General features: G+C 36.8%; 1 protein-coding gene across 1 annotated transcript; it reads right to left on the reverse strand.

Moving 5' to 3' along the window:
- Positions 1 to 9,751: 9,751 nt before the first annotated feature.
- Positions 9,752 to 12,398, reverse strand: LOC113273862 (protein DETOXIFICATION 16-like). Its single transcript, XM_026523450.1, has 8 exons — positions 11,892 to 12,398; positions 11,272 to 11,816; positions 11,082 to 11,168; positions 10,945 to 11,001; positions 10,611 to 10,849; positions 10,344 to 10,462; positions 10,137 to 10,223; positions 9,752 to 10,036 (listed from the first exon to the last, which is right to left on the reverse strand). The coding sequence occupies exons 1-8, from the start codon at positions 12,198 to 12,200 to the stop codon at positions 9,977 to 9,979; spliced, it is 1,503 nt and encodes a 500-aa protein (XP_026379235.1). The 5' UTR covers positions 12,201 to 12,398; the 3' UTR covers positions 9,752 to 9,976.
- Positions 12,399 to 13,011: the final 613 nt, after the last annotated feature.

Below are 13,011 nucleotides of genomic sequence, written 5' to 3' on the forward strand. Positions count from 1 at the left end.
ATCTGGTCACATCATCCTCTTAACTGAACAGGTTTTATGTATTTGGATTTCAATGTGAGAGTTCTTTTTCTCTAAAGAATTTTGTAAGATCACCTTGGTCTGTGATGATACTGAATTTATAGATATATCAAAATGACAATCCTTCATATGATTTTTGTGATGTCTTACTTTTTGTGTATATGGATGGAGTCCATCATGGTTTTGTTGGATTAGTTTGAGTTCCGAATGAACATGGGATACCTGATTTTGTTTCAGGGGAATGTTGCTGGTCGAAACCTGTTTTTGTTACTATTTTTTTTGGTGGTGCTTGACCTGGTTTTGACCGGTCACTTTTTTCTTTATGTTGCAAAAAATTTTCGCAACTGAATATAACTGTTGCGAATATATAATTTCGCAACTGTTCTTAGCAGTTGCGACATTTCAACTTTGCAACAGCTAAAAACTGTTGCGACCGAAAATGCGCAACGGAAATAAAGCCGTTGCGAAATTTTGCACATAGACATTGCGACCCCACTTTGCAATTGCCACCTACCGTTGCTAATCACTAAATTTGGTGTAGTGTCCATTTCTTTAATCATATGTTTTATTTCCCAATGTGAGACGTTGAATTCTATTCCTTTGAGCAAATTACCATATCGAAAATGTGATGTCATCATTTCCATTGAGCGTTTCTCAAAGGCCTTCTTGATCCTATCAATATCAGTCTTAAAGTATTCATCCATTGCCTCGGTGACGGTAACCATGTTTCCTTGGCCGGACTGGATGAGATCTTTAAATCTCCCATGAACGGACTCCGCTATACTAGTTACTTCATTCCCGCAGCGTCTATACCGATTTTCCCATTCACGCACAAATTTTTCCTTGAACTTATCCAACAATTTATCCCGACAATATGAGACGGCACTTGGATACACTTCGTTATATTTGGAAATAAACATGTTCAATCTCTTTTCATATATATCCTCGGTAAGAGTCCAATAAACTTTCTCCCAATCCTTTAGAAATTCCAACCACCTTTTATGATTTTCATCGTGTTTTTTGTCCAGTCGCTCTTTAATCTTTTCTCTTTCATCTTATTCTTTTTCGGGTGATAGTTTCTTCTTGCGAACATCTTCCTCTAGTTGAGCAACCATTCTCTTCTTAATATCCGCCTTAGAGGGTTCAAACAAAGCATGAAATTTTTTTGTCACATTTTGACCTATATGATACGTACATAGGAAATTTTGTGCATCCGGAAATACGCCGGATATATCATTCATTAGTGCGTCATCTTGATCGGTTATGATGACCTTTTTGGAAATTGATTTTCCGGGAACAATAATTTCAATTGTCGTAATGCCCAATGATAATTGTGACCCCTCTCGTTTTCCATTAAACACCAAGCCAATGTGAATGATACCTTGTCCGATGTTTGCCCTACGATGTTGAACAACGACATGTTTTATTTGTTTGTCTTGTAGGTACAATCCATCATAAGGACAACGCAACATGTATGAGCCAATTGTGAAAGCAAAGGATGTGCAATAAATATTTGAAGGGGCTTATTGTACGGTCCTCTTTTAATGATACTCGTGTAGTTGTGATCCCAAACTGTCTTCTCAAATTCTTGCATAACGGTGCTCCCTTACCATTCCACCCTTCTAATGGTTGCTTGTGCACTATAAATTGTACTTAAAGAAGAAACGTTCTGATCATCCTTTTCCTTGAAGCCTCTGAGAATCACTCTTGGTTTGATACATGCTTTGGTCATTATCTTTACATCCTCGAATTCATGAGGTTTTAGATTCGCAACTAGGGAGTTACCAACAAAATCTTTCGGATCCCGGTGGTTATGACGGTCAAACCACACCGTACAATCCCATTCTTTTTCTTTGTCTCTTAGATAGAATACAAGATTAAAGGGGCAATTATCCTTCATCGTATGAGTCTTGTATACCCTAGTAGTCTTCTTTGGATATACATAACCCTTCTCTTATAGCTATCCTTCTTCTTGTATAGCCCACTTCTCTCGCAAACCATCTCAAAACGATTATCTGAACGTTGGGTATTCCTCACCAATACACACATGCTCTTAAGAGCCGTCTCTTTTTCCCAAGCAATTGCTTACTCTGGAGATTTTATTCCCTACATAAGGAAAACAATGGAAGATTATAAGGTTCATTACAAGCAATCCCCACATAAAGTTCTAAAAACTAGGTGAAAAGTATTGTTTGGTAACATACCAGAGGCATTTTATAGTATTCGGACGTATCCGGACCAAGCGGTTTGGAATTTGTTGGATCAATATATGTCACAATCTAAGGAATGAATGAAAAATAATTGAATTAGTTCCAAATAAAATTAAATTACTATGTCGGGTACTAGTTCCGGCATGCTCGACGACAGTACTGCCAAAACAACCAAATCTGGAAACATGTGCCGGCATTCTCGAAAGTGTTCCTGCATTCCAGAACTGCACTTGAAAAAAAGGACCTAATTTTAAACAGTACCTGCATTGTATTTTCTTGAACATTAATGCCAGAATTGGCAATACCGGCATGCTCGTTACACAAGGTTCGAAGCCGGAAAATGGCGCCGGCATGATCGATAATTTTAAAACCACGCCGGTATAATACTACCAAAGTGACTAACTTCTGGATGTTTTTCTAGTGGTACCGGCATTCTATATGTAAGTTTTCAAGCCGGTATTTGGTGCCGGCGTGCTACATAATTTATAAACCACGCCGAAATTTGGTACCGGCGCGCTCGATAATTTATATACCACACCGGTATTTAAGTTCAAAATTCTTTAACTCGTGGATGTTTTTCTTGCAGTACCGGCATGGTAAAGTTAGGAGTGAACCATGCCGGTTTGGATATTCCATGGAATATTCGGTGGTAGGTAAAAAGTTAACTGCGTGCCGGCATGGATTGTTTTGGTTGAAAACCATGCCGGCAATTGTTTCAAAGTGGGGGATATTCGCCAGCATGGAAATAGTATGAATTCTATGCCGGTTCTAGTGGTGCCGGCGTGGTATTCATACTACGTGTATGCCGGCACCAAGCTTTTTCAGAGAAAAAAATAGTGGTTTCCAAAAAAAAATTCAAATTTTCGACCTCTTAGCAACATTACCTGTGTATTGGGGATGCTTGTATGTTGAACTTGTTTACTTTCTTGGGTTGGTTCTTCAAAAAACACTTCATTCTCACGAAAATCATATTCCAAGGGTGTTGGTTCATCAGATAAGTCCAAGTGTGAGTTGTTATCATTAACCGAAGATTGAAGATATGCTTCTTGTTGTAGTTGATCTAAAGATTCAGCAGCTGCAATTCTCTCCTCACAATCATCTTCCATTTTCACAAAAAAATTTCCACTCAAAAATATTTTTCCCTCCTTCTACTCTCACCTCACTCACACAAATTCAAATAAAAATACACACTAATCTATCCTCAAATACTTAAGATTTTACTAATTATTATTAACCACTAAACCTGATTAGTGAGGGCTAGATTAGGAATTAAAAAATAATTACATAAGGGATGACCCAGATTTGATATTTGGATCCAGTTTTTGTCGTGTATCTATATCCCCCAATTAGTTTTGATATCCCCCAATCACGCGTTTTTTGATTTAGTGATAACTATGCTAAGACCTAAGAATGTGGGTGAACCCATATATTGAAAAGTGTTTTCTATTGAATCATATCAATTTGAGAATTTCGTAACCACTAGTTTAGATCACCAACCTAAAATGGGTTATGTTTCACAAATTTCAATTCATCTTTGACATCTTAATCAAAATTGCAGATATACTTCAAACTAATAGACTAATGCCTAGTTGAAGTTGATGACACATATAAGTTTCTCTTAACCAATAAGATTCAAACCCCAGTGTTGATGGTGAGTTTTCGTCAAAGGAGAAAAGCGCAAACTGACGTCTACCACATGTATCAGGAATATGAAATATATAAAATTATATCTGGCAATGTATCAGAAATATATAGTCTGTATATTTAACTCTGTCTCGCAAAGAAAGTTAGAAATACAGACTCTAATAAGTAGTTATACAGACTCTAATACTATGTAATCTCTCAACAAGATCAGAGAATTCATAGTAGTAGTTTTACAATAATGTCTACGAATTTGATCTTGAAAAGTCAAAGACTTTACCTATATTACCACCGATCTCTCACTTTTTCTCGTATTCCCTCCCAAAGATCAACCACATCTTCTCTTTTTGAGACCAAAGCGGTGCTCGAACGAATATTTCTTGGTTTAGGAGAGTTCCATACAATTTTGATCTCTCAAAACTCACATAAATACCCATACTCTCACTTTTTTTTACACCTAAAACACACAGACATAAACTTCTTCACTCCTCTATTGAAATGCCAAAAAGTTTCTCAATTTCTAGTTAAACCGAAAGAGAGAATCTTTCAGAATGCTCATAGTTTACTTAATTTCTAGTCGAAAAAAACTAAGAGAAATAGATAAATCCAAGGTACCACACGTCCGTTAGTGTTTAAGATGGAGTTGATCTTCTTTCCAGATTCCCTATCTTCCATAAAGACGAGCCTCATAATAATCATTATCATATTCTATTATTGAATTTGTTGCTTGCTGACTTGCTCTCTCGACATTTATTACCAACGCAATATTAACATAATCTTTGAAAAGGTTTATTCTTTCTTGGATATACATATCGTGCGGTGTAAAAAATCTTCGAATCTGTCGTGAGCATGACCTTGATAAGAATAATTCTTAAGAAAAACTTTGTAAGCATATTGAGGGTCATTCAGATTCTTCTTCAAACTATATCGCAATTCAATTAATTTAGGTACAAGAATATCAGTATCCAAATCATACATCCAACAAGGATTCCAACCTTTAAATCTTTACGGATTTTACCTGGACACCTATTCAACACTAACATCAACCATTTCTACGAGGATTTCTCCCCTAGTTTAACAACTTTGTATATGTTCTCAATTTTATTGATAGCTTCGTAAAAAACCTCATTGAATACTTCCTTACCACTCATCTTCCAAGACTTTCATCTTTTGATGTTCATATTCTTTTTGTCATTAGATAACATGATGTCTTCCACAAGTACAATAAATTAAATTATTTATTTTCCAATAACAATAACAAGTAATATAATGGTAGTAAAGATCGCTCCTACATGGAGTTGTGTAATTAAGATGTTATTCAGATTAACAAAGTAAAAATAAAAGCAAAAACTAAAGGGATTTATTTATTAACTACAACAATAATAGTAAGATATAATTAGGGAATCCTTCATGTTACTAAGCAATCATGAAATCACCATATCCATCTATCCTGCCAATAACATATTATAAATCATTGTAGAGTAACAAGTATGTTTTGTTATCCCATGGTTTTCTAATATCACGAATAATGTGTACGCTCTACCACCATATTCTATTCACCGGCACCAAGAAGTACACTCTCAAGGTGTAGATCAGTAGAATATATGTTTTATGAATTTAGGTTGAACATAACATATCGTCATCGACGATCGACGCGAAGGAAAAACAAAATTCTTAACTCCCAACAAGTTGGAGGTTAAGAGCGGGAGATGTTTGTACTGTGTATAAAATACACGGGAGGCCCACAAATCAATACAAGGAGGCATGCAGGGCAGATTAATGCCAGGAGGCATGCATGGAAAGTCAATAGGCATGCAGGGCAGTTTCATGCAGAGTTAATACAGGAAGGGAGTTTCATGCAGAATTAATGCAGGGAGTTTATGGCCAGGAGGCACGCAGAGCATAGCTAGGAGGCATGCATGGAAACTTAATACAATTTATTCCTACATGACAATTAGGGGGAGACCCTGATTCACAATTATATAAATAGAGGGAAATGTAATTCTGATGGAGAAAAAAAGAGAGCTAATAGAGAAAAAATCCACTGTAATTCTATTATCAATAAAACATCACTCCCTAAGGGGATTCGTCTGTGGATGTAGGCAAACTCTACCGAACCACTAAAATTCGTGTCCCTTATCTTTATGCTTGTTTCATGTTTTTAACCCTGTGTTTCCTCACCATAAACAAAAATCATCGTGTTTAGTGCCTGGAAATATTTATGAGTACAAACATTGGCACTGACTAAGGGGATTCGTGTAAAAAAATCGTGTTTTATCATTGAGATAGGTGCGTCAAAAGCTCAAAAATCATGCCACGAATTTCCATGCAAAAATCATCATCGTTCGGGTGCCACGTCATCCATGAATCCCAGTCAGCAGTGACACGTCAGCGCTTTTGCACTATCATCACGCCACGCCAGCAAACGTACCCGCTTCATGCAAGTCTTGTTTTGTCAATAACTTCTTCGCTTGAAGTCCAAATTGAGTGATTTTTGGATCGTTAGAACCGTTTTCAATTCCCTACAGCGTGGAAGCAAAAATTTATGTGTTCGAGAAACTTTTATACGCACTTGGGGAAGCAACATGATCGAGTTCGAGGTTCGTGGATAACGATATGATGGAGTTCGTGGTTTGTGGATAGCGACATGATCGAGTTCGAGATGAGGATTGCATAGACCCTTCAATATTTAGCCTTGCATCACTTCGCAAGTACCTAAAGCCTCACCTTGCACGTGAGCACATAACTCTTGCTTTTATCGCAAGCATAAAATCTCGTCTTGCACGCGAGTATGAAAGACTTGCATCTTGGCAAGCATAAAGTCTCGTCTGAACCACGATACCAATGCCCGATATCGGTCCAAAGACTCGTACTCAACACAAGCAACAATCATCCTGCCCGAGAAGCAAGCGCTAGCCTTGTTACGTTGCGAGCAAAAAGCCTTTCCCCAGCCGCAAGCACACACTACATTCTACTCAAGACTCGACTAGCTATCGAGCATCACAAGTCCACCACATGGAAAAAAGTATCGCCTAGCACGTGAGCAAATTTTATTGCAGGTTATCACAATTGGGGGCATCTTTGTAATGTCTCTACTCACGCTTGGGGGCGACTGGCGAGTTACGTCATCGACGATCGACGCGAAGGAAAAACAAAATTCTTAACCCCCAACAAGTTGGAGGTTAAGAGGGGGCGATGTTTGTACTGTGTATAAAATACACGGAAGGCCCACAAATCAATACAAGGAGGCATGCAGGGCAGATTAATGCTAGGAGGCATGCATGGCAAGTCAATAGGCATGCAGGGCAGTTTCATGCAGAGTTAATACAGGAGGGGAGTTTCATGCAGAATTAATGCAGGGGAGTTTATGGCCAGGAGGCATGCAGGGAAACTTAATACAATTTATTCCTACATGACAATTAGGGGGAGACCCTGATTCGCAATTATATAAATAGAGGGAAATGTAATTTTGATGGGGAAAAAAAGAGAGCTAATAGAGAAAAATCCACTGTAATTCTATTATTAATAAAACATCACTCCCCAAGGGGATTCGTCTGTGGATGTAGGAAAACTCTGCCGAACCACGTACAATTCGTGTCCTTATCTTTATGCTTGTTTCATGTTTTTAACCCTGTGTTTCCTCACCATAAACAAAAATCATCGTGTTTAGTGCCTGGAAATATTTCTGGGTACAAACAGTCTTCTTATATAGTGATTAGTCATGTCATTCGAGTCCTTTGAGACCTCCATGTTTCCTCGATTTAGAAAACAATTTGGCGTCTGCAACAGTATGAGAATTTACTAGGTCTTTGGATAACTTTTTTAGAGGATTCTGACAAGTAAAACTGTCCAGAACAATCCCACAATCAGTTAGTTTCTTGACTCCACAACCTAGACAATTTCCATTCTGGATATTTTGTGTTGTGTTTGTTGCTTTGCTCATAATTTCTTCATTTTTGCATAGTGACGACCCAATCTTTCTCCGTCAGAATGGTATTTTTGTTCCCTGCAAAATGAATATAAAACTCATGGATTTGGTTAAGTTATACTTGGTCTTTGATCATTTTTCACTTGTAGTATTTCACTTTCTTAATTCTTTTAAAGTTATTACCATTGTTTTTGGAAATTTCAAAGTAACACGAGAAATAAAATAGAAAACAAGAATATAAAATGTAAAACGCAACAAATCTAGCAAATGCTAGTAGGAATTATTTGACATTAATAATATGTAAATTATTTTCTTATCACAACATGCTAGTCGCATCCTCCTTTATTTGACGTCTTTCAAAATCATAATAACTGTGTTGGTATCTCTCTCATTTCCAAAATGAAAATTTTGTGCATTAATTCTATTTACTAGTTTCATACATAATAAAAAATAATAAATATACTCTTCTTTTTATCTCTTTACTCTCGTTACTCCTTCTTCTTCGACAAAAAACCTTAAGCGCCTCCTTCCTCCACTGCTCGAATTTGGTCCATTTATGGACTAAATCCAAGCAGTAATTTTCGAGTTTCATCTAGCTTTATCTGTAGTAAAAGTAGTTTGTGTTAATTTGTTAGTTTTTAGTTATCTTCCTAGTTTTATAGGGTTCTTTATTATGCTTTGTCTGCGCTTTCATGGCACTTCTATCTGCATTACCTCTGTAGTGTCTTTTTCTAGTCTTTATGGCCTTCTTTTGATTCTGTTACTATGGTTTTTCAAGTACATCACAGTTTTTCTCCGATTTGGGTTATATTTAGCTTTCAATGGCAAGATTTAGATGGATTGGAAGATTCAAAGTTGTTATCAAGTTTCTGGGCTTATTACTTCATTATTGAAGCATTTGTTCTTCAGGAAGACTAAAATTCAAAATGGTCGGATGTTAATCCGAAAACCAATTCTAAATCTCTTTTATATAAGAAATTGATACATTTGCGGTATGCTGATCTTTCTCCCCTTGGTGTATTAGCTATTGTTCGATTTTTATGTATTTGCTACTTGTTGTTCTTTGTTGTTGCTGTACTGGACAATGTAATTGCTCCTTTGTTAGAATGGGTACCTAGCTCAGCTGGTCATCCCCGTTTCTCAAAGTTTCATGCATTTCAGGAGGTCCCAGGTTCGAGCCCCCCAATGACGTAATATTGCAGAAATTAACATGGAAGGTAGAGTTAATTTTCTCCCTTGTGACAATACCCCCGGCTAGGTTACCCATGAGGCTCGCTGGTAGGCTAGCACAACAACCTGTTCAATTAATGTAGTAGTATGTTGTTGGAGCTTAGCTTGTTAGGCTCCAACTAGTTAATGTAATACTATTTATCCAATAATAATAATACAAATAAAAATAAAATAGTTTCGTACATAATACTACCTCCGTTTCTGAAAAAATGTTACTTTAATTTTTTCGATCTGGCCTATTTTTAGGCTAAAATGAAAAAGTGAAAGTAACATTTTTCCAAAAACGGAGATAGTAATATATTTAAACACTGATTTTTGTGTGGCTGCTACCTAATATTGGGTGCAGCGGATGCGCCAAATATAGCACCCACTACCCACAAAACATTTGATTATCTTAATTTTTTGTACTTAAAGTTGTCTATCTCATATTTTTGAAAACACCATATTTAAGGTAAGACTATCTTTCTTATTCTTTTCTTTAAGAATAAAACACAAACTAAATAAAGAAAAAACAGATTAACCAGAAAATTAAGGTTAGCTACCTTAAACCCGCAAGGTTAATTTGTTCTGTGCCCCATTCTACCGAAGAGTGCTACTTTTTATTCTTCCAAATCCATAAATTAGTATAATCCGAAGATGATGGACTTGGAGGAAGGAAAAGCACGCAACATTGTCAAGAATGACATGAGTGAGAAAAAAAAAAGGAAAAGAAAAGGGTGCTACGAATAATTACTCGATCTTTTTTATATTTCTTTTGATGATGATACACGAGCTTTTCTTGATTTCGAAAAAAAGGTATACAAGCAACAAGGAAAATTCAGTCAGCTGCAAATTTGTGCAGCAGCAAAATATTCCCTGCATATCAAGCTGGCCACGGTAATTAGTCTTTCGAGAGAACCACTCATATTCTCATACCCTATTTTTGGATAAGTGTTATAATGCAGATACTTTATGACACCATATATGCTGGAATTGTAGCTTCGTAAACTCTGCTTGTTGCCTGTTTTGCCTGACAATGCAGAGTTAAAAGAACGAAAAACGGGATCAATTAGACGTTTAACCAACAAAAAAACTTAAAAATGAGCTAAAAAAAGTCGAGTACTGTTTACTTGTTGCTCCCAATCAGTACGCCAGGCTACAACTAGAAGAGATACAACTTGTACAATCAAAGCACATATGATCCCAAACCAAAGTCCCTGCACCGCATTTTCCAATTTGCATTAACAAAACACTAAAACAATCATATCTAGATTCAGCTGCCAAAATTCTACAAAAAACGAGTAGAAGAAAATCTTGAAAGAAGATGTGATTGTCACCTTTCCGCCCACATTTAGTACAAAAGCTAATAAGATAGCTGAAGGAATGCCAACAAGGTAATAAGCTCCAAGATTTATGGAAGCTCCAATCTTTTGCCAACCACATCCTCTGGCCGTACCTTTAAGTAATTTCAGGCAAACAAAGTGCTTGTGTTGTAAGAATCTATGAAATTTATGATTTAGCAGTTACAGTAATATTTTGAATCATTTGTCGAACTGTTGTTTAAGGTATGATAATATCATTGTTAAACAAATCTGTGGTCTGACCTGAAAGAACGCATTGAATTGCATCGAGAAAGGTAGAGACTGCAATTATTGGCACCATGGTTGCAACATAAGATACCACCTCTTCATCATTGCTATAAGCATATCCCCAAAGACGGCGTATTAAAATCATGACTGAGCCTATTACCATTGCTTCTGTGATGGTCATGATCAACACAACTTGAACTGCTAAACGTGCGGCTTGGAAGTTACCCGCTCCTAATTCATTTGAAACCCTTGTGCTGTTAAGTTCAAGAGTCTCGTCAGAATTTTCTTAAAGCAATACCATCGGACGCAGTCACATGCATAAATAGCTCAATGCATTTATCTTGCTAACCTTATAGCTCCACTTAGTCCGGATGAAATCATGAAAACACAACCGCTGGTGTTAAGACTGAAAAACAATATCTCCAGTGAGTACTATTTTGAGTTTGATAGCACTAGTAGCTTGCTAATGGGTTCGAGAAACTTAACCTGATCGATAGCACTGAAGCTTCTAGTTTTGGATTAGGAAGCAAACCCGACAGCAGAACCATCATTTCAAAAGACCATGTCTCTAAGCTGGTTGAAAGAAGCAAATTCAATTGCAAATACAGCATCAAGATAAAAAAAAAATGCTTGAAAATGCTTAACTTAGAATGTAAATCCAAGATATGTGAATTACCACATCATAATAGCTGATGGAATAGCAAGTCGCATAAAGTTGGGGATATCCTGAAGTGCTTCCTTTGAGAAACCGGTCCAAGTTCTTTTGCAGGTGCTGGAGAACTTAATATAAATTGCTAGTAGTAATGTATTTATCCAATAAGAGATGGCATTGGCCATTGCAGCGCCTCTAAAACCAAGACCAGTTTTGAAAACCAGAACCCAACACACAAGTATATGCAGTACAGCTGTTATTGCAGAGCTAATCATCATTGGAAAGACAATACTCTGTGTCTGCAGAAATCTAACTTCACATTGAAGTAGTCCATATGCAAAAATGGAAGGGATCATGAACCGAGCATAAACTCCGGCTTCGAAAGATATCGCCGGATCTTGTCCCACGGCCAAGAGAATTTGTCCTACGTTTGCCCAAACAAAAGCAAGAGGAATACTAACAAGTGATAGAACAAACATGGCTCTCTGCATATGTATCCCGAGCATATGAAACTGTTTCGCTCCGTATGATTGACCGCATAAGGTATCTAATGCACTTCCCATCCCCATCTAATCAACAAAAAAGAAATTACTCCAACTCATAAACTTCAGACAAAATTAAAAATAACTGAAAACCAAGCTTACCAGTAAGCTGAAGCCGGTAACTGATGCAAGAGAAGTGGCCATTGATGCGCCAGAAAGAGAGAGTTTACCAAGATGGCCAACAAACATCACTGAAATCAATTGTAAACAGTATTGTAAGACATTAACTGATACAAGAGGTCCGGCTAACCATATCTGCTTCTTCACTTCTACAACAATCTCTGAACTCTCCTTAGCGATAATGGTATTAGTACTATGCTCCTCTCCAAGCAATTTAAGCCCATTTACTTCTTCTTTTCTACTTTCAAGTAGAGGAGCATTAAGAATTGATTTTGATGTCTCACTTCCCATTCTGGTTCTCTATTTCTGCTTCTTTAAGAACTAAGAGAAAGTAAGGTTTAGACTGAACAGAGACCAACAAAAATTGTTCAATTCTCTCAATCTGATATTACTTCAGCATATGCTGCACCATTGACAAGATTATTAGTCTTTTTGGTTGCATCTAATTTTAAATCCAAAAATCAGCAGGACCTTCTTATCCTAGCTAAGTCTGGCATTTTGCAACAAATATCTAAGTTTGGGGTTGATGCTTGCATCAAACTCTTTTGTTTGGTAGTCTTCTACTTTTATCCAAGAAATAATAAGATCACTTAAAAACCCTGGCGTTTTTAGGGACCACTGAAAAGAATTTAGGGACCAAAAATAAAACAAAAAAGGTCACCCAAACGTAAAATGTAGCCATCCCTTATCCCGTGTAATTCATAATGGCAAAATTGTCCTTAGATAATCTGTAGATAATATATTGTTTTTATCCTCGAATGCATTCGGTAGACAAGATAAGAAGCATGCGTCCGAATGTTGTGGGTGCAGTATTTGAATGAATTTTGTTTCATTTTCCATTTCTTTTGATTTTTGAGTTATAGCCATCGCATGGTAGGATCAGCCACAGTCATATTAGGAAGATATATCATTTGAAAAACTCCCGAATATACGATGGCCCAAAAATCAGAATTTTAGAAAAACGAAGATTTTTCAAATTTTGAACTTGTAATAATCGGAGGAAATATAATTTACATAAACTCCCGAATATATGTTGCCTAACCTTCTAAAATGGCCCTTGAAACCACCTAGAGCCATGGCATGGTAGGATCTTCCACAGTCA

The sequence above is a fragment of the Papaver somniferum genome, chromosome 4, assembly GCF_003573695.1.
Source record: "Papaver somniferum cultivar HN1 chromosome 4, ASM357369v1, whole genome shotgun sequence".
Classification (NCBI taxonomy): domain Eukaryota; kingdom Viridiplantae; phylum Streptophyta; class Magnoliopsida; order Ranunculales; family Papaveraceae; genus Papaver; species Papaver somniferum.